A 22529-nucleotide genomic window follows, 5' to 3' on the forward strand; every position below is an offset into this window, starting at 1 on the left:
CCCAGGGCATTTGCATGCTGCCAGGAACAACCCTAAAAGAGACTCGGGGCTGGCAGGGGGTGGCTTTTCTATATGTTCAGCACATGGAGCTCTGGGCACACAGAACATTAGAAAGATTAGAAAGAATTTCTTTACCGAAAGGGTGATCAGGCATTGGAATGGGCTGCCCAGGGAAGTGGTGGATTCTCCGTCCCTGGAGATATTTAAAAAGAGACTGGATGTGGCACTCAGTGCCATGGTCTAGCAACCGCAACGGTGGTTCAAGGGTTGGACTCGATTATCTCTGAAGTCCCTTCCAACCCAGTTGATTCTATGATTCTATGAACATCAAAGGTGTTTCTGAGTAACTTTCTTCTTACATTTGAAACACTGAAATTCAGAACTTAAGCAGAAATTCACTCAAAAGCAAATGAGAAAATGTCCAGCTTGATTAAACACACTGGAAACAACAACGGGCTTGCCACACTGAGACTTGACTCAAATGGTCACTCATCACTATGACACCGTGATCAGAGCTTGGGGCTGGAGCTGGCCGTGGGCAGACACCCCTCAGCAACACCTCTCTGGGTGAAAGCTCCCCCTTCTTTGAGTGGACTGCCCAGGGAAGCAGCGGGGTCACTATCCCTGGGGGTGCTTCAGGAACTGGAAGTGGCACTTGGTGCCATGGCCCAGCCAATGTGGCGGTGTTGCGTCACAGGCTGGATTTGATGAGCTCAGAGGTCTTTTCCAGTCCCAGTAATTCCGATTCAGTAGTTCTCGGGATCCTCCGCCTCCGACCCCTGCGCACCCCGTCCCTCCGCTGAGGAGGAGGCAGCAGCCGCAGCAGACACCACCCCCACCGCCCCCGCCCCTCCCTCCCCTCTCCCTTCCCCTTCACGGGGCGGCCCCGCCCCCTCCCCCCAACGGCCGCACCAGCCCCGCCGACACCGCCGGCTCTCAGGACGACTTCCGGCTCTGCCTGGGTGCTGCAGCCAAATCCTTCCGGTCGAGGCGTCGTCGGAGGCTGGAAGGGAGCGCACGTACGCACCAGGGAACCCGGAAGTGGCCGTGCGGCGGAGCCGGGGCGGCGGGAGCTGCGGCACCGGGAGCTGCGGCACCGGGAGCTCCTGCACCGGGCTCCGCAGCCCGGCCGGCCCGGTGAGGGCGGCGGCTGGGGGGGGGGGCACGGGCCCTCGGAGGTGTTTCGAGGGGCAGGTAACGGGGTGCTGGGGGAGGGGGGTGTGAGGGGTGTCCCGAAGGTCGGGGCGGGGGGTGCCCGGCTTCGTTGGGGTGCCCGGCAGAGGCCGCGGCCCTGGCCGCGATGGGGGGGGCAGGGGAGGAAGGGTCTCCTCAGGGCGGGAAGCGGGCAGGGTGCTGGGAAGGCTGGGGCTGGGGGAGCGGTGGCAGGCGGTAATGTCATGCAGGTTAGGTGAGGAAGGGTACTGGTGTGGCTGGGTGAAGGGTGGGAGGCGGGCAGGCAGCTGCTGCCCTGTGCACCCTGCTCAAGAGAGCAGATCTGTGAGGTGTGACTAAGGTGATGTTGTAGCGTGGACTTCCTGTCAGTTAAAAGTGACAGGGTTTCTGTGGCTTACATTTTATATGAAAGCATGCTAGACTGCTTTACCTCCTCCTCTGTTTCTTGGTTTGTTTGGGTCAGCTTTTATTTTGAGAGTGTGCAAGTTATTTGTTCAATAACTTATGTGTGTAAGTAAGCTGGAAATTCCTAGATGTTTTCTTTCTTCTTGGTGTATATTTTTTCTTTGTATGTAAGTAGATGTATCTCTACACAGAGACATGTTAGAAAGCAGAATCCGAAATACCATTTTTCATCCATCCAACCAATGTGACTGCTGCTTTACTGAAAAGTAGGCTGACAGATCTATAAATAATGTCTTATTCTCTTTTTTCCCAAAATACAGCAATCTTCCAGAATGCTGGAGTCCTATGTAACACCTATTTTGATGAGCTATGTGAATCGCTACATAAAGAACTTAAAGCCTTCAGATCTGCAGTTGTCACTCTGGGGAGGAGATGTTGTACTTAGTAAACTTGAACTGAAGTTGGATGTCCTTGAACAGGTACGTCAGGCTTACAGGAGTTTCAGCCTTTGTTTTAGAAGAAGTGGCTAAATCATTTAAGTTGGTTTGCACAGATAAATGTTTCTTCATTTAATACTCACTGTTTTTCTTCTTATGGAAGTCATATTTCCCCCCTGCATTTAGTTATTCTTACAATAATTCCATGTCATTTCTTTAATAATGAATGGTAATTCTTTACATATTCTGTAAATTATGGGGTGTGTAGGGAAGAGCTTTTTTGTGGACACTTCTTCTTTGAGTAACCATTGTTTCACCATCTGAACGTTGACTAAAGGGCTTTTGCAGTCATATTTACTAGCTGCATATAGTAACTAATTAAAAATTTTACAAAGTACTGTAGGATGCCTGTTTAATTATGGATAATAAACACAGGTATGTGTTTTCTGTGTTGTTTTATGACTCAGTTTTCATCACTCCATTTGCATCTAAACTTAAGAGGAAATGAGAGGCAGATTTGATCTGCTGGTTTATGTGGATTAGATCAGAGGCTTTATAAAACTTAGCCTTAAAATAAGCTAAGCTTGACCAAATGAAACACCTGATACAGAATTTCAAGTCTGCTGTCTACATGATCTGATTAGGGCTTAGTAGAAGGATTGCTGCCCTCCTCCTTTAAAACTTAAGGAGTTGAGTGTGTGAAACAGATAAAGCTGTTTTCTGTTGGCATAGTGTAGTGAGTATTTGGCTCTTACTATTCTTTGGACCTTGTGTGGACCCACAGACTGTATTTAGGGTGGCTTTCTCTTTTTTTCCAGAAGAAATGCTATTTTATGTCTGCTGAGCAAAAATCTGAGTATGTAGTATTCATACTATATCCCCAAGCCTCTGCAGCTGGCAGGGAGCTCACTTGAAAAGCTCTTAAAAGTCTTTAAAAATTACCAACATCAATTATTTTATTTGGGTTCTCTGCATGGATGGATTCATAATATCCAAAGAGAGACCTTAGTTGCTCTGTTCTAACATCCTTTCTGTTCTGGGCTGTTATCTTCAGACAAGTTCCTTACTCCTAATCTGGCATGAATGCAGCCTTAATTTCGTGCTTTGGGCTTTGGATACAAATGCACATAACCCTGGATGTCTTTGTCTGGAGCCTTAAATATTTCCAGAAAATTCCATCTCTTGTGGAAGTATACATGATTATTTGGGAGCATTAGCACAGATGCCAAACTACATGGATACAGATCTATAAACTACCTATAACAGGAAAGAGAAAAGCTCTGTTTCCTATATCTTGGACACAAGTTTCTCTCCTTGCTCCTTACACTTCAACTGATGTTGATGTTCCCACCTCACGTACTCTTAAGTAGGCCACCAAACAGAATTCCAAAGAGCACATGAGAACAGAGGACAAAATGCCATCATGGGAGTCTGGATTGACAGGAAGCTGAACATGAGCCAGCAGTGTGCCCAGGTGGCCAAGAAGGCCAATGGCATCCTGGCCTGTATCAGGAACAGCGTGGCCAGCAGGTCCAGGGAAGTGATTCTGCCCCTGTACTCAGTGCTGGGGAGGCCACACCTCGAGTACTGTGTCCAGTTCTGGGCCCCTCAGTTCAGGAAGGAGGTTGAGGTGCTGGAGCAGGTCCAAAGGAGGGCAACCAGGCTGGTGCAGGGACTCGAGCGCAGAAGGAGGTTGTAGCCAGGTGGGGGTTGGTCTCTTTTGCTAGAACTTTCAACAAGACAAGAGGGCACGGTCTCAAGTTGTGCCAGCTGAGGTTTAGGTTGGACATTAGAAAGAATTTCTTTACTGAGAGGGTGATCAGGCATTGGAATGGGCTGCCCAGGGAAGTAGTGGATTCTCCTTCCCTGGAGATATTTAAAAAGAGACTGGATGTGGCACTCAGTGCCATGGTCTAGCAACTGCAGCGGTGATTCAAGGGTTGGACTTGATGATCTCTGAGGTCCCTTCCAACCCAGCCAATTCTATGATTCTATGTCTTCTAGAAGAGCTTGCTTTCTGTTTGAGTCCATGTTGGAACTAATATAGTTTGAAATTAGCTGTAATAAAGTTAGTGACATAAAAGGTTTATCAAGCTCAAAGAGAATGTTTCAATACCTAAAAATACGTTGTATCTTTTTACATCTATTTATGGATGTTTCATGTGCTCTTATTAAACTAAGTTGAATCTTACTGCAGAAACTCTCAAGGTCTGTCTTTTCCCTGACCAATGCTTACCCTTTCTTTTTTAATTTTTTTGGCAATATCAACTTTTCAATGAAAGCTGAGTACTAGTTTGTATTCATGTTTAGTCTTCTAGGTACAATGCAGCTTTTGTACATAATGAAATCACTGAATAGCCAGTTAATTTTATGCTGATTATCTGTACTTGAAGGTGAATACATTTTTGATATTAGTTTCTTTTTTGTCCTGGATGATTCAATAACTAGAAGACTAAGCATTCAGAAAAGTGGCAACAACTGGCACATGGTTCAAAAAATACCTCAACAAAGTATTTTGTAATTAAACTTCAATATTTAAATATTGTTTTATGGAAAAGCTTTTTAAGCAGTTTGGCAACTTTTATGTGAAGTCACTATAGTAAAGAGCTAAGAGAACTCCCTGTGAATTTGGTAATCAGCTTGTGTGTGGAATTTCTGTTGATACAGTGGTACCAAAGAGCTAAAGGTCAGCTCTTTTTGAAGCTTGTGTATATTTCCATAACATTGTAGCTTAGTATGTTAGCAGTCCTGCAAACTCAGAAGGGGAATATGAAGTGGTCTTTGGAAAACAAAAGAAAGCTGGGTCTAGAGATTGTCATTTTATTGTAGAGTAGATTTTTCATACTTGAGCAAAAGATATATGAAAAATACTAGTATACTTAAATGTAAGAAAATGAGAGTAAAATACCCTTACTGCAACTGTCTGTAGTGTGTGCTGCTGGGTTAGGGCTTTGAATGTGAAGTTACTTGAGTTAATACTGATGTAGAGGAAACCTATCACCCTGAAGCCTGGGAGTGTCTTGGGTGTGAGAGTAAGGGGAGATTTTGGAGCAAGAGGAATTATGATCTAGCCTGCACTCTTGCATGATGTCAGTCAGTTATTTTGGTGTCAAGTGGTGTTTTGGTGCTTTGGTATTTGTTTTCAGACTGAAATTTTTTTGTAGGATTTATGGGACATACATGTAAAATCTGAAATGTGAAGTCTAATCAGTTGGAAATAGAAAAAGTTTATTAAGAATTTTGTGCAGTAGTAAATGAAAGGGCCGCACGGGAAAGGAGGAGGAATAAGAATGCTTTGTTGTGTTGCATTATGAATGAGTTACTAAATTTGGCACACATTTGTATTTTCTGCTGAAATAGCACAACAAAGATTTCTCTGCATTGGTTTAGGAAAACTTGTTTGTGCAATTACAGTAATGTCAGACAACATTTATATTGAAATGCTCTTGAACAGTGAGAACTATGGCTTCTAAATATGCTGTGCATTTGTTTGTATCACCTCATTTGTAAAGAATTCCTGCTTCTGTTTCTATATTTTACAGTTAACTAGGCAGAAATGGGAATGTGTTAAGTCCATCATAACTACAGTAACAGAAAGATACAGTCTAGAATGCTTTCTGAAGTAAACTTGTAGCTTTTGAACAAAAATCAGGATCTAAATTAGACATTGCAGTACTAGTGAGTGGCATAAAAATTATGTATCTGAGTTTTGAAAGGCAATTAATTTCTATTGCTGCCAATAATGGTAGCTTGCTGTCTTGATTAACGAAAGCATTGTTTCCAAAGTTGTAAAGTATTTTTAGATTGAGTTTTTTTTGATTATTTCCTGACACCTGCAAGTGGTGGGACATAAGGTACTTTTTCATTTATTGTATGATCAGTGCAGCAACATCTCTACCTAAACTGCCCAGTGCTTGCTTTTCAGTGGCTTAACTGGAACTGTCTGGATTAAAATTTCATTTAATTAGTGTTGAAATTAGGATAGATTTTTTTAGGAGAGGCTTTCAGCTAAAATCCTTCAGTGTATTAGCGAATGAAATGAAGAAAAAAACCATTAAGAACAAATCAGCATTTCTCTTCAAACTGCTTTTATGAGAATATCTTGGTCAGTCATCTTTTGGAATGGGGATTTGAGATTATTTGTGATTCTGTGCAATCATGGCAGAGGTAGGAGTCAACAGTTACCTTTATGTGAGATGGACATGGGGTTTTTTTGAACTTCATTAATTAAAGTTCATTAAACCCTAAAAATTAAATTACAAAATGAAAACTACTTTGCAAAGTAATGGCAGAAATGTTGTGTATTTCTCTTTTCTGAAGACTTTGTCAGCAGTGAATGTATTTCATCTACACTTAACTCTTAGATGCAAGATGAACGTTTTCATAGTATTAGTAGAAAGGCTGAGGAGGTATCAGCTGCAGAATGGAGTGTTCTTTAAAACTGCTCCTTTTAGGAGCTGGTGCTAAGTATTTGTGTGTAAGAATTGTCACCTCTTCTTTTGGGTGACAAATCAGAGTTTATCTCAGGATGCTACTGTTGGAATAGTGGTTGGATGTTACTGTTGGAATAGTGGTTATTCAAACTCTATAAACTTCTGCCATGGTAACTACTTAGAAAAAAATCAGCATTTTGAGTGGCTTTTAAAATGTGTCAGTAGGTTTAGAGTACAATTTCAAGGTGTTAGATAAACAATGATGTTAAGCACCTTCAGAAATGTACTATATGTAGAATTTATATTACATATTGAGTAGTAAATGGAAAATCCACTTGGCCTCATTTTATTTCTGTAGAACTTCTGTAGAGCAGGGATAGGTCTAGGGTCAATCAGTGCAGGAAAACAGGATTTTTGTAACCACTTCTACATGTTTGAAATTACCTGGTAACTTGTCTGTTTGACCTCAGAATTATGTGGACCTTCTGTAGTTAACTTCTCATTCATGGTACTGAGCTGAAGCATGTAAGTGCCTAATTTGAGCCAAGGTGCAAAGGTGCTTAAGCCCCAGGTTGTCCAGTTTTCCAGGAAAGTTCTGAAGTTTTAAACCAAGGTTTATGCCCCTGACTTTACAAAGAAACATGACAGCTAAGAACCTGGGGTGCTGGTTGGGCAGCAGGCTCAGTGTGAGTCTGAGCTGTGTGCCCTTGCAGCCTAGGGGGTAAACCCCATCCTGGAAACATCAACCACAGCATGACCAGCCTGTCAAAAGAGGTGATTATCCTGCTGTATTCAGTGCTGATGTGGCCTCACCCTGAACACTGCATGTGGTTCTTGGCCCCACAATTTAAGAATGGTGTGAAAATCCTTGAATGCCTCCTGAGGAGGGCAATAAAGCTGGTGAAAGGGCTGGAAGGAATGTCCTGTAAGGAGGGGCTTAGGATTCTATGCTTGTCTGGTTTGGAGACAGGGAATCTAAGGGGAGACCTCATTGCTCTCTACAGCTTCCTGAGGAGGGTATAGAGAAGGGAAGTGGTGATCTCTTTTTCCTGGTATTCAGTGACAGAACATGTGGGAATGGTTCAAAGCTGTGCCAGGAGAGCTTCAGACTGGCCATTGCAAAGCACTTGCTCACTGAGGAGGTGGTCAGGCATAGGAACAGGTTTTCTGGAGAGGTTGTTGATGCCTCTAGTCTGTCAGTGTTGAAGAGGCATTTGGACAGAGTCCTTACCAACATGCTTTAACTTTTAGTCAGCTCTGAATGGACTAGATGACTGTTGTAAGTCCCTTCTGATTGAAAACACTCTATTGTGGTGGCCAAAACTATTGCCCAGCATCTAGGAGACTTAGATTAGCTTCTTTGTCATTCTCAGTAGAAGCACACCTGCAGTTACCAGCATTTATCATGAAATTGCAAACAGCAGGGAATAAGCAACTCCAAATGAAGACATATGTTACTTTTTCCCCATTAAAACTCAATAGCCAAGAATGTCAGGTTAGCAGATTAGGAAGGTAAGATGGTAAATCATCCTTGAAGCCTCACCATTACCATACTCTGTATTGAGAATGCTGACAAAATATCAAATATTAATTCTTCACTTTGCACTAAGATCTTATTTCTGTTATTCTAAATCTTGATTTCTTGTTCTGGGACCAGGTTTCTAGCCTGACTGTTCTATCTGATAAACATTAAGCTTGTGTTTTCTAGGAGAACCCCTGAAGCTAGGGAAATTTCAGCCCTTTATATGCAAAGAATTTAGATAAACCTTGCTTCCTGCATGCAGCATCTAGCTCAGTGGGGTTGTCCTATAGATATGTGATAGACTGGGTGGAGTGCCAGGTGTTTGTTAGGATCTCTGGACTGACATGCACCAGTTTTAAAAGAGTATAACATCCATTTTAGGCCTTGCTGAGGAGAAGTCTGGTTTTACCAATGAAGAATTTAATAATTTTGTATTTACTGAGCAATTGGATGTGAATGGGGCAACAATGTGCCAGATTGGTTTCCTTCATAGGAATATAGGTTGTAGGTCAGTTTAAGTATTTACTTTCACCTGGTTCATTTCTACTTGTCCCTTGCATAGTGACAGATTTTGCAGTAGCTTTATGTGAGGGAGGTGGTTTTAAACTTTATTATAAGGGATATGATAATTCAAATGTTTCCTTTGAACAATCTAAATCTGATATAAGTATGCAAGTGATTATAAAGCCAGTTGCCAAGCCCCATGGTGCACTGGTGGTTTTGGGAGGGAGAATTAATTTTGACTTATATTTTGTGCTGGAACCTTACTATTTTAAGTTACAAAATCATTTTGGATTTTGATTTTTCAGTAGTTAATTCACCACTCTTTATTGCTATTTTTAGGAGCTGAAACTTCCATTTACCTTTTTAAGTGGGCATATTCATGAACTGAGGATTCATGTGCCATGGACAAAATTGGGATCAGAACCAGTTGTCATCACTATCAATACAATGGAATGCATCTTGAAATTGAAGGATGGAGCTCAGGTAAGAAATGTGATGAATGCTTTTCTAAAACTGAGAGGCTGATGAGAATGATAGCTTCTGTAGCTCAGTTTCTTGAAAGCCATCATAAGAATGGCATGAAGATCCCTATTAGTTTCTGAGGTGCTTAAATGGTAATTCTTATCATGGCTAATACCTTCCTTGACCACAATTTTAATTCTTTATTAGATGCAACTGTCCTTCCAGATGTAAAAACATTTCTAGAATTTTCCTATGACTAGTAAGAAATGGATTTCAAGAGCAGTATAGCACCCTGCATGCTTCCAGCTTCTGCCTCCCAGGAAGCAGTGCTGGTTGCTTCAGACAGCTATGTACTACAGCACTGGGCAGTTTTCAGAAAGTGTTTGTATTGGAGAGCTTTAAAGATTCTGGAGTGCAGTTCTCTCTTCCCTTTAAAAGTTACAGCACTTTTTTGAGCATACTTGGAAGACTTGTTACATGTGAGGGTCTCAAAGGTCTTTTTGTTTAGTTACTTTTGTTAATTGGTTTGATAATCACAGGCTCCTGACACAGTGAACCCAAGATATAACATGGCTCAATCTTCTTAACAAGTTAAAGTTAGTTAACAAATTGCTTGGGTGTGTTAGTGTTTAGGGCTTTTTTAAGTCAGTGTGCTGCTTTAGAGAGTGGTGTTGTGTGTTTTAGGTTTTTTTGTTTTTGTTTTTCCCTAAGCCTAGTTCACAGTTTAGTTTCAATGTGGAATCTTAGTTATACAAGGATTGTGCAGAAGAAAATTCTGGCTTATGCAAAGTCATGTGTTTGGTAGAATGTTTGATGAGGTGCTAACATTTAACATCAATAATTAGATATCAGGTAGCTGTAAGGCAGCAAAAACATTGGAATACACTTCTCCATTATGTTTCATGTTTCTTGCAATATTCTTTTACAGTTCAAGAGCTAAAAACCTTTTGTTGCTGGGCTAGAAATCTCTAGTCCTAGATATCTCACTCACAAAGCACATACTTGCATTCTGTAGTTACACACATGTATGCACACCAACAGTTGAGTGCTAAGTGCTTTTCCAATATTAAGGTAAGATTTCAGGGTCAGATGTTCCTTGAGAAATGTGTTTTAGAAGCAGCAAATTACAACTAATTATAGAAGTTGCAGAAAAAGCTTTAACTCATGACTTTGTGCAACCCAGAACTAATACTTGATGTTGGACCTTGCAGATGGCTACTGCTGAAATGATCAGATTTCCTCCTTGCATGGTATTTGAAACTTAAATTTTGTGGTGCATACAGCAAAAGGTCAAGTGTCATGAATGTAAAGCACTCCCAAAACAAGTATTTGTTACAGATGTTTAAATTCAGAGGCAACGAAAGATTTTTTTTAAATTACAACTGACATTTGAGCAAATTATTCAGTGGTATGTACACTCAGGAGGGTAAAATTTGGGTCTGTGCCATAGAAGGATTATCTTCAACTAACAAGAATGTAAATGAAAACATTTTTATGCTGTTTTCTGAAGATATGGTTTTAAAAAGTTGACAACTTGAACTTTATTTCTTAAATTACTATTTGGAAATGTTTTATAAAAAGAAAATGTTTTGACAAATTCTTGTGTTCTACCTTCCAGTGTGACAGTGTCAGTGAATAAAAAATGGGAATGAAATAGAATATTTCTGTGGAAGAAGGTAGTAAAACTCGCTTTCAGTCAATTTAGCTCCAGCTGGAACTTTATTTCAAAAAAGAGCAGAATTATCTAGAAAATTAGTTGTCAAAAGTTTATTGGCTTGATTGAAGCCTGCATTTTGTTTCTCAGATGAAAGCTCTAATGAGCACAGGCATAACTTCACCTGAGCAAAAAAACAGTTTCTGTCCTTAGTTTAGTGTTCTGTGTTCTTTGGAACAAGACTGGTTCAAAGAATGTTTATTTTGAAGATGTATGGGGATTAAAATAAATGGCATTGTTTGAAGCTATTGTCCAGTGGACCTTGCAGATTTTTGTGAGCAAAAAACTCCCCTTGAATGTTTTTGAAGCAGGTCATCCCCTTGGGAATGCTTTTGTACATCTGTGCTTTACTCTGATGCTGTGTCATTGTTAGTTCAGTCTCAGTGTTCAGTTGGTTTTCTGTTGTTTGTGCTATTGCACATCTTTTCTACTGAGATTAAAGTTTGGTGTAGAGACTTAGTGGTTGAGCTGCTAGATTTATGGCAATAGTCTCCTTTTCTAAGTGGAAATGTTGGATAAGTGGTAAATTCACCAAGTTAATATGCAAAATTCAGAGGATATAGTAGAGGTTTTAGTGAATTTTGAAGTTGGAGCAGTTTGAAGGTCATTACTTTTCTCTTTTTTCCTATATTAAGATTTATTCTTCTAAAGGTGATAGTAACACTTCTAAACCAGATAAATAATAACAACCATATAATAAATATCACTGCTTTATAAGGAAATAAAACTTAAGTGCATCAGGGACAGAACTTTGTAGTGATTAAAGTGGTGTTTTAGTGGTGTGTGCTCCTCTAGTTATGAAATTGGTGAGTCCAGAAATTGAAGTAGAAAGTAGAAAAGAAGTAGAAAGAGGCATTTTGCGTTGCTTTTTGGTGTCCATCAGATGAATGCAGCTGTGCCTGTTTTTGCTCCTGAAAACTCAGCGCTGCAGAAGATTACTTCAAGTGTGACTATTTATAAAGGTAACAAAGTAATGAAATGTGTTGGTCTGATTTGATCTGTGTTCTTAGAAACTTAAATGTGATTCTGAGGTTTCCTGACTTGTATTTGGTAAGGTATTGCAATTGGCTCCTGTAAGGCTATTCCTTCTGAATATTATGTACTGTTTTAGAGGGTGGTTAAAAATCCAGTAGTATGTTCTTTACTTGTCTCTAATATATTAATATTAATCTTGGGACTTTTATCTAGAATTGAAAATCTTTTTCTAAACTTCTGATGCTGTTTCTTCCCCTAGAGTTTTTCTCCTTTTTTGTTCTGTTGAACTTTTTTTTTCTTTTCTACCAAGCTTTAAAAAAATATTTATAAAGCTATTTGAAATTCTTTGCTAATTTCTTTTCCTGTCTTGATGACACTAGACCTCTGTGTCCAGACCAGTGGCTTTAAATTCAGTCTGTACAAATGGGGAAGGACAAGCCTGTGTCTGTTTCCTTCACCTTCCTGACATTATAAGTAACCACAAGACTAATCTTCATGTTCAGCTTTGAATTATGTGGCTTTTAGTCTTGGAACTGAAGCAAATGAGCAAATTATAGGAGAAATGTATTATCTGTGTTGCTGATTCACTTTTGAGTCCTTGCCTTGTATCAGAACAGTGCATCAGGAATATGCTGAAAGGTGAAAACACGTTGAAAACTACCCCAAGGGGTAGTTTCTTACGGAATCAGGGAAGTTACATACAAAGTCTTAGAGTGGCACAGGGAAATGAAGTAGTTGTTTGGATCAGCATACAGACAATTAAGCACTGTTCCTTTCAGGAGGCATTACAAAGAAGGTTTTGAAGGCATAGAATAACTTTGTGGAAACAGTGGAGAGCAGCCCACAAGCATGACTGTCAGAATAGCAGACACATTCTTATCAGCACATCAGCAGAGGCTGTCATCAAAGAATGCTGAAAGCAGAAACTGGTCTTGAGTGGGAAACGATTGAGATGGTAGATAGGGTGTGCAGAAAAGTTATGAAGGATTTTGAAATTGAAGGGTTTTGATGACAGTGTAACTAAGTAGTGCATTTGCTGAAGTGGTAAAGCTACCTCTAGGTCCAAAGCAGTGTTTGCTATCATCCCCTTCTCTCCTGGGTAAGTAGTTCAATTCTGTGGGGTTGTATGGCTACACAGTGCTGTTTTTTCCTTTTGAGTGCATGTGTATGCTGTTCAGTGGTAACAAAAATATGGTAAGAGTGGAAGTCAGAGCACTAACACTCTTTATTGGCCCATATTTCTGCCTTTCTGTTGATTGCATAAAATCTCAAGGCCTGTATTTCACAGATATTTTTGTTGCATGCTTACTCATTCACATAGTGGTACCTGGTTTAGTAAATCTAATACTCAAGTTTTAATGTTTGTATACAAAGTTTAGGGTGAAGATTATATTGAGAGCTGCCCTACAGGAAGTAAACTGTCCTCAGCTCGAATTGAATCATAATTTCAGGTTAAAATTAAATATGAAATTCTGTCCCAATTCATGCTGCTTTTATTTGTGCCTTAATAGCTAAATGTTTATAAAATTCCCTTTTTTATTTTTTTATTCATCTGTCTGTGTGTGTGCATATGAGTAAGAGCATATATGTAAAAAGAACAGATTTTTATACTACTTTGAATTAAAACAAATTCCTTTGTGCACATCAGACTTTAAATACAGTTTTAATGTTTTCCAAAAGAAGGTTTGGCAGAGCCATTGGTTGGGCTTTATACAATTTTCTGTCAAAAACTCCAGTTTGAAGAGTTGTTATTTTTTCTGAATGCTATGATGTGAAAAGAAAAGGTTTAGGTAGTAGATTCACTTTCAAAGATATTATCTTTCTAGGGCAGAAATACAGTGTCTCACAAATCTCTTGCAAAAACATATAGTGAACTCATTTTTTGGATAGAAGAAACAGTAAAGGTAGGCTGAAATAACTGCTAGAAAGGCCTTGCAGCAGCTGGTTTAGGCAATTGTCATCTTTGTATTTTCAGTGTTTTCAATGGAGTGGTCAAATAGGAGATACTGTGTAGTTCTGCTTAAATCTGGATTAATAGTCATACATCCTAGCTGGGCAAAAGTGCCCTCGTACTCTACCTGTTTTTCTCTATTAACCACTTACATATGAAAAGATTTGAAAAGCAAGATATCTGACAATCTAGGTTGCAATAATTCTGTTTGCAAAGGATGAAATTCCCTTTGCTGTGAATTTGTTTGAAGATGCCTGTGCGCACAATTCAGAATACTTGAGCTGTAGAAACGTTGTTGCCTCAATGGCCATTGTGTTGCCTCCGCTGGAATAGCTGGCTTGCCTATCTAAATGCCTGTTACCATGTTGGTAATTTTAGACATTTTTCATGTGAATTTGTCAGTGTATCTGTTTTTGAAGCCCTTTTCAGGGCTACGTAATGACTGTGAAAGATAGGAATGAGTCCACTGGATTCCTTCTGTGCTTGTGCCAAGGCCATAGCAGAGCTCACAATGTGGATGTGCTGCCCACAAAGGTAGAGAGGCAAACCTGACCTAATCCTAGTGCATTGTATGGGGGAGTGAGTCTTGTTTTAGGTGTTTCTGCTGAAGAATAAGTCTCTGAATTCTTGTTTTCTGTTCTGTGCAATACCGTGTGACATCTTCATCGTCTCCTGAATGCCCACAGGGACAAGGTATGAGTAAGTGTCCCAATATCATGAATACATGGAACTCTCTTTCTATGAGAAGGATTTGACTAAGAGAATATTTTTCTGAGCTGCCAAAGAATAGATAACCAAACAACACAGGGAATATATCAGTTCCCACTGCAGCTGAACTTCCTGATGGTTGTAACTTTTCTCTAGTTTTTTATTAGGACAGTTCATGTGTGCATGAAAGATGTAAACAAAATATGCTTTCCTTTCTGTCTGCCACCTTGTCTTCTGAACACTCTCCAACTGCAAATTGAATGCTTAGTGTTTATTGTTATCAAATAGGGCATGGGTAAGAATTGTTTCATCCCATTTCTCTGTGCCTCTTCATTCTTTTTTTTATTCTTGCTCCTGTAACATTTTCTAAACTTGATTCTAGTTTTTGACTATAATTTGTCCCTGGCAAGTTATGCTCTATTAAAAAAAAATAAAATCAAATTATGTGTGCTGGCAGACAGTAAAACCACTTGACCCCGAGTTACACACATTTCTCTTCAGTCATGCACACGAAAATTATGCATATAAATGCTTATAAACCTATGCCAAAGTACATAGTTAACAAAATCTGTATTATTTAGAGTAACCAAAAGCAGGTGATTGTCTTGTCTGCATGCATAATTGTTTTCACCTCCATATAAGTTTTGTCCTGCAGTACAATTTCACTTTACTGAGCTGCCCCTTACCCATTTCTTTAACATTTGACATCCATACACATCCCACTTCTGTGGTTATTCCCAGTTTGCCTAAGTAGTTAAAAAGCTGACAGTTCAGTAGTGTGTTGCCTGTGTGGAGGGCCATGTTTTTGCCTCAGAGGAAGCTGATGTTGCTGCTTTGGCTCATTTAGAACTAACTCCCTATTACCTACCTTTTGCTTTAGATTCCCATGCTTGGGGCATCGTGATGTGAGGAAGTAGGCGACCTGCATACCTCTTGTGCTTCTTTGGTGTAGAAAGCTGATTCTTTTTTATTTATGTGTGTGCATATCTATGTGTGTCTGCATCTGTGCATTTGAAAGGCAGCTTCCTGCCTGACTGGTTTTCATTTTATTATTGCTTGATGATAAAGAGGAGCAGGAAGGAATACACAGTGCATAGGTTAAAAATTGTTTTGCAAAGTCATAATTTCATTGTTCTTCCACATTTCAGTTAAAGCAGTGATGGCAGTGAAGAGCTGTTTTCTGACTATTTTGTGGATTGGCACTGTCATGTATGCCTAGCTGAACGAAAGTTAAGGTATATTTAACTTCTTTCCTTCAGTCCCTCCAATGAACCAAAACTATTTTTTTTTCTGGAGTTCTTCCATGGACTGTCTTCGCATGTTCTATAAATTGCTAGAAAACTGCAGACCCCAGACTGAGTATTTACACTACATAGAACAGCTGTGTTCTAGAAAGTTTTTATTAAGATTTTGAGTATTACAGTTGTTTATGGATCGAATCATCTGAATTTGTTGTGTGGAGAGGGAAGAGGAAGATGACCAAGGGATTCTTAAGCTGCAAAATGAACTTGGAAACTAAATGTCAGGTTGGGCTCTTGGCAAAGCACCAGTTAGAAAGTGCATTGTTCAAATGTAAGCAATAGCTTTGCTCTGTACCAGCTAGGGTAGTATCCAGTCTTTTTTCTTTTTCTTTTTTTTTTTTTTTTTTTTTTTTCCCCCCTTTTTTTCTTGTTGAAGTAGCTGTGTTGCTTGGGAACTGAAGGAACTTGAAGAACTGAACATGTAATAAGCTAACATCTTTGCAAAGAAATGGATGATATAATAAGTTAAATATTAGAGCTAGTTCAGTGATGACCAGTGTAACTTTTGTTTTAGAACTTCAGAGTTCATTGTGGGCCTTAAAGGTATGTTGTGGGTCTTAAAGTTGTGTTGAATTTGAATGTGAATACACTAGAGGTTTTTTTAGTGTTACTTAATACAGTATGTTTCTAAAAAAACAAAAAAGTCAACAGATTAGTAGATGGAAAAAACTACTAATACTTCCCACTAATGCTATTGATTTGCATATGCTTGTATTTCAGATGACATTGCCTATGTCTAAATTTAAATGTTTTGCTGTCTCTGGAGTATGTATGAGTAGAAAAAGTTTGTGGGTGACTTTTCTAAAATCGGCTTCAAGTGATAACATCAGAGAAAGCTTCATCAAACTTACTGGTGCCTCCAGAAGGTGACAGCGCTGTTGGTTGTTCAGGTCTTCTGGAAGTTCACTCTTGAGATAAATTTCCTCCATTGAGGACCCAAGCTGTGGGATTGTCCTGGGCTGGTAACTAACCAAACTGGTCTGTGTTAGCCGGACAGCAGACCCATTTCTCTCTGCCAAAGTCTTTTTCCATCCTTATGGTGTGACTAAGGTGCTTGGAGAGCAGAAGCTGGCTTGTTATGGCACTAATGTAACTCAATTTCAAATTTAAAGCCAAGTTGCACTGGCTGTGCAGCTCAGAGTTCAACCCTGCACCTGCTGCTTTCAGAACAAGGTTGTCACAGCATAGTAGTCTTCACTGTTCATGGTGATGCACCAGCTGGTAGAAATTGTTTGATTTCTTTTGCTTTGGTTAATTTGGTGAACTAATAATTGCTGGTGTTGTCATGGTATGTATCTTTAAATTCTGGAAAGGAGCCTGTTTGTTCAGGAACAGGGACTAAGAGTGATTGTGGCAATGCTGTTGATACAGAACCACATTTCTGAGCAGACCTTAGTGTTCTTTTCAAGTTTATAGGGGGAAAACCCCAGTATTAGCCTTCAATATACTTCATAAAATAAAGTAGAAATCAAAAAAAGTATTTAATTCTTCAGGTGGGCAAGTAGATGTGAGATGAAACTAAGATACTACAATTTCGCCAATTTGAATTTCAGAAAATAGGTTTGTTAAGGCAAATGCAAATATTAATGTGTAAGTGGTGTATTCCTTTTTATAATGTACAGAGAAACAGTTGTGCTCATGTAGATACAGGTGTATGAAGTGGAAAGATTAAGAATAATCCTTGTACCTTTACTGATTTTACTGAGCTTTTTTTTCTGACCTACTTACAGCAAGGAAATACAATGCCAATAGTCAGTGTCTTTGTTCCAAGGTATAGGGTGAAAGGATTTATATATCATCTTTGGCATAATTCCTACAAGTCTAGGGTTGGATTCTGATTCAGCTTTCCCTGGCGCAGGTCTGGAATACTTCAGTTGATTTATTTTGGAGTAATTCCAGATTTGTCCAAGTCCAGCTGACAGCAAAATCAGGACCCTACAATCCAGCTTTGTTTCAAGTAGTCAGGTGAAGAGTTTGAATTGGTATGGTTTAATGGGGAATGAGGTGAGGTAATGTATTTAAAAATATTTCCTTGGAGAGGAAGTAGTTTTTCCTCGTTTGTTGATAGATTAAAGCACAGTTAAATTTGTTGGAATGTATTTTAGCTCCTCATTATAGCAAAACCTACTATTTCAGAATGGATGTAATTACAGATTTTTGTAGTGGAAAAACCCTGTAATTTATCCACCCTTAGTAAAAGAATCTTAAAATGGTAAAAGACAAAATACTCTTAATTCTTTCAAGTACTCAAAATGTACTCTGACATTATAGCTTGTGCTTTTTGGAAAGAGTGGTATTGTCTCTGATTCAATTATAATTTATTAGACACAGTTATTGAACTCAAGTAGAAACATTCTCTTTTTTTACATATTGTTTGTTTGTTACCTTACAATGCCTGCGCTAAAGGAGTAGCTATTGCAAAGCAATCTTGATGCACAACTCATGTAGATTGTGGGGTTTTTTTGAACACTTATGAGCAATAAAACTCTCACCCAGTGAGCTGCATTTATTTCAGAAGAATGGGGAAATGGTCAGTTCTTACCTTTTTGTGGGCTGTAGAACCCCAGGGAAACTGTGCTGTGCAGTTGGCAAGGTCCTGAACCATGTAGTTGTCTCAGTCATCTTAGTTTAAGTCCAACTATTAAATAAACATTAACTATAACTGTAAATATTTATTTCTTTGCTTCTGGAGAAAATGGAATAAAGAAATACAATTTTTTTTCCCTTTCACTTTTCCTCCCCTCCTGTCTTTGGCATGTTTGTGCAGTGGTTCTGTCTCTGAACTATGAAAGAAACTGCTAAGCAAATCTATGACCTGAGGCTATCACCTTGGCTTAATGAGGATCCTTGCTTGATTTCCTTTACCCAGGCACGTGTCAGCTTTGGAGTAGTTGGAGTTCAGTGGACTGTCAAAACACAAATGTCTAAAAAGAACATAATGCTGTAAGGTATTGTTCCTCATTTTCAGTACAATGGAGGATGAAGAACAAAACTGTTTTACCCTTTATTTTATTATGTGCATGAATCATTCTTCTGGAAGACTGGCATGTAGAGGGCTCTATTGATTGGAGTTTACAAGTATTTTCAGCTGAAACTGTAAATGTATTCTGGTTCTATTGGATAGGAAGTCACTTTTCTTTTTTGTCAGACTAATGCCCATTAGTCTGTTAGCATTGTTCAGCATTTCAGGTTAGTGTCGGATTCTCTGAAAAGAGTTAACAGCTGCTGCAGCAATAGTAATGTGTAATTACTTAGAATTAGGTGCAAAGCTCATTAGTCCTAATATTTTAGATTTGTGTTGATCACTAGGGAAGACTTTTCAGAGAACCACAGTGGTTTTCCATGCAGTTCTATGAGCTGAATGGTCTCCTGATCAGTGCTGATCCACACTCTGCTGTGTGGAGCTGCTGTGTTCAGTCCTTTGGGTGGGCGGGCTGCTCTTAAGTTTGTTTTTTGTATTCCCAGTGGCAGAAGGGTGTAATATTTTATGGGTTCTGGGACACTTTCTGTAGCTGACTGTCATCTGGACTGTGTTGTATATGTGTGCAGTTCTTCTGCCTTCTGGAAGCCTCTGCCTTCCTGCATCTCTGCTGGATTCCAGGTGTTTAAGCTTTCTGTTCTGTGGGTTTTTCCCCAACAAGGGCCTGATGAAGGCCTGAGTAAAAGGATGGATAAGAGTATGCTGCTGACTCCATACAATTTATTCAGCCTTTTCCTGACTGTCCTCTTTCTCATATGTTCCTCAGATGTGGCTAGTGACAGGGTTGTAGGATAAATGGATTGTTCTGACAGTGTAAAGTAGCCATCTCTCCTGAAAGCTCTTCAACCCCTTTTCCCAGCATGCATTTAAATACAGGCTTATTAGATGATGGAGGAGAGGCTACAAGCCTCCCAGATAAAATGGTTGTGGGGAGGAGGCTGGCTGCTCCAGTGCAATCATCTGGTGTGCAGCTGAGACTCTTAGGACAGGAGGCCAAAGGGAATGAGCTAGATGAATTGTCCTGCCATACTGCATATTGCCATAGGTTGTTCATCCTAAATACTTGCTTATGATGATGAAGAACATGGAGATTTTACAGTAAATCTTTGAAAAATACTTCACTGGAGCTTAAGCAGATTTTTCTCATACTGTTAAGTCTGCAATTTTTTTTTACCAACCTTCCACAAGAAGGGAGCATCTGGTGGACAGAATAGATCAGAGTCCTGAGTGCATATGCTAGTGGTTTCATTGTCATCAACAGACATTACATTATTGTTGATTTATTTTGTGCATCAAATAAAACTTCATTTCCTGCATTGTTAAGGATGTTCTACTTTTCTTGACTTGTAAAAAAATGAACTATGGTTCTATCTGTATAAAAATTGAAAGCAATTGGGTGTCATGGAATTATTGGTGGACATCTCTTTTATCTCTTCATGCATATACAACAGTTCTTTTTACCTGAATTCCTCTAGCTGATGATGCTAAATCTTCTGCAGTTAACTTTCCCTCCTCGAACTATTATTTGAAAATCAAATGCTGTCATGTTTTCTTCATTTATTACACATCAAAGAATATGTCATTTATAAATGTGGCTTATAACACTGTAGTTTATTATCCATATACTGTTTAAGGACTTCTGTATTTAGTAAAGCCAACTGTGGATATAGTTCTTGGAAAAGCTGAAATTCAGTTCTGTTGGTGTATACGTAGCCCAAATTAGCTTGAAAAGAAGAGCACACTGTAGCTGCTCAGTCACTTTGCTCCTGGCATTTTGGTGAAGAAATTATGTTTTCACCAAAATGCCAGGAGTAAAGTGACTGAGCAGCTACCGTGTGCTCTTTTCTGTAAAGCTATATTTTCTTTCTGGTGAAATTCCAATGGTTTTAGGCTATTTTGTCTCTTGCCTTGAGGGGGAGGAAGAAAAAGAAACTTCTTATTTTGGAATAAGTATTTTCTTTTTTGTCAAAGAAGACCCTTAGTTTTCTAGGACTATTCTGTACTGAATTGTATTTAATTAAATTGCTGTTCTCTTGTGTGGGACTTGTAGCTTGGATATGTGGATCTCAATTCTACACTATTTTTCTGGCTGTTTCCTCAGGATTATTGCTCTCTTTCACTGAAATGCTTAGTAAGGTAGAATGAGCTATGGGGCATTACCACAGAGATGTTCTTTTGAGGGAGAGAACTGGATGCACCTAGAGCTGGTGTGTTTCAAACCCATGTTTCACTTTAGGTGGATGGTTTTATGCATGTCAAAATAGAATATTTCGATGAGACAAAATAAAGTTGTGTTCCTTTCAGGAATGTTGGAAAACTTGCTTTGAAACAGAAACACCAAAGTACAGTTTTTCAGAAATCTGAAAGTAGACTTTAATACTTCCAATTAAATGATTATTTTCCCCACGAATTTTCATCTTATCTAATACTAAAAGCAAGTACCAGGAGGCTGGCTGCATTTAATTGGCCGGTGAGGAACCAAGCAACCTGTGTGGAACAGACTTGGATCAGAATTTCCAGCTGATGAACATTCATCTTCCCTCTGACTGTTCTGGCTTTTGGCTAGAGGTAGATGATTCAGATTCTTAATTTGGCATGGAATTATTCTGACTCTTGCTTGAGGACAAACTGCTGCTAATTTGAATCTAATGCTTCATGTCTGTATCCATTGTTAAACCAATCTGATGATTATATGAAGATCCTGCCTAGTCCTTGGCACCAATGGGACTTGTGCAAGTCCTGTGTGTGTTGCTTGGTTGTAGAAGATGGGTGTCAGCTAAGAAGTAATTTTTAATGCTCTGCTGACACTGGTCTTTTGTGTTTTCTGATTTAGGCTTCTGAGCTATTCTGAGCAGAGAGCAATCTCTTGTGCTTCTTTATCATGTTTTGTGGAAATGAGCTGGGAGGCAGTTTGCTAGTTCCAGAACACATGTGGGATACTGCCACAAAGAAAGAGAAGGCTGTGGGGATTGCTGCTGGCAGACTTGGAGATCCTGTGATCGTGAGATACCACTGTGACAGAAACATGAAGGAAGTGTGGTTCTGGTGGAACTGAGCTTTGTATGAGCTGTGGTACCCTTCTGTGTTAAACTTTTTCCTGTCTTGCTCTTGAGGGCAGTCAGAGAGCAGCACCACATGTGTTCCTTTTCCCCCAATACCTTGTGCCTCATCTCAAAATGATCTTAATCCTTAAGTTATCTTTTTTTCTGTCTGGTGTTTTTGACTTATGATCATTTTTTGATGCCTTGCCTGTGTGTTTTGCCCATTGAAAATATTTTATATTTTATGAATATGCTTGGATAGCTTAATGCAATTCAGATTCTTAGTAGTGATTAAACATGTGTCTTTAACATGTAGCATTTTTGTATTTTATACTGTTTATTTCATTTGCAGAAACAAGTTTCTTAGATCTCTGCAAAAGACTTGTGTATAATAATGTTGTGTAGACAGACAGCAAGGACTTCAGTAGAGTGTTCTACTATTTTCCCTGTCTCTAAGGAGATGTAGAGCTTTCATAAGCAATTTGTAAAAGTAACCTTCTGAACACATTCAGGTCATAATAGCATAGAAGCTTCCTATATAAGTGACGGGTTTTTTTCATCACTGATCACTGTTGCAATGATTTAAATGTGATAGGATCTCATCATCTGTGCTGGCTTGCTACAGCTTCTTGTACAAGTGCTTCATAGACTTTGTCTAGTTTAATTTTATATAATGAGAAAAAAAATAGATTTGGTTTCCTTTTCAATAGCTCTATCCCTTTAATAGACTGTTTGGATGAATCTCATAATTTAAAAAAATTGAACACTTGCACAATTTCTTGTGGGAGTTTTAAAGTATTTTCATTTGGCTTGGTAAGCAGAGGTCCTGCTTATAAAATTCTTTAAGTTTTTTTTCTGTGACAGTAAAAATACAAATAGTAGTAGTCTTTATCACACTTCTATTTATATAGAGCTGTTTATGA

At 39.1% G+C, this 22529-nt stretch overlaps 1 protein-coding gene across 1 annotated transcript in view; it reads left to right on the forward strand.

Moving 5' to 3' along the window:
* The first annotated feature begins 1119 nt into the window (after nucleotides 1–1119).
* Nucleotides 1120–22529, forward strand: part of VPS13B (vacuolar protein sorting 13 homolog B) — a 417894-nt gene continuing 396484 nt past the window's right edge. Inside the window, 3 exon segments of the mRNA XM_030444536.1 lie at nucleotides 1120–1194; nucleotides 1899–2057; nucleotides 8814–8957. Coding sequence (XP_030300396.1) covers nucleotides 1911–2057; nucleotides 8814–8957 — 291 coding nt within the window. The 5' untranslated portion in view covers nucleotides 1120–1194; nucleotides 1899–1910.

This window comes from Calypte anna, chromosome 2 (assembly GCF_003957555.1).
Source record: "Calypte anna isolate BGI_N300 chromosome 2, bCalAnn1_v1.p, whole genome shotgun sequence".
Lineage (NCBI taxonomy): Eukaryota > Metazoa > Chordata > Aves > Apodiformes > Trochilidae > Calypte > Calypte anna.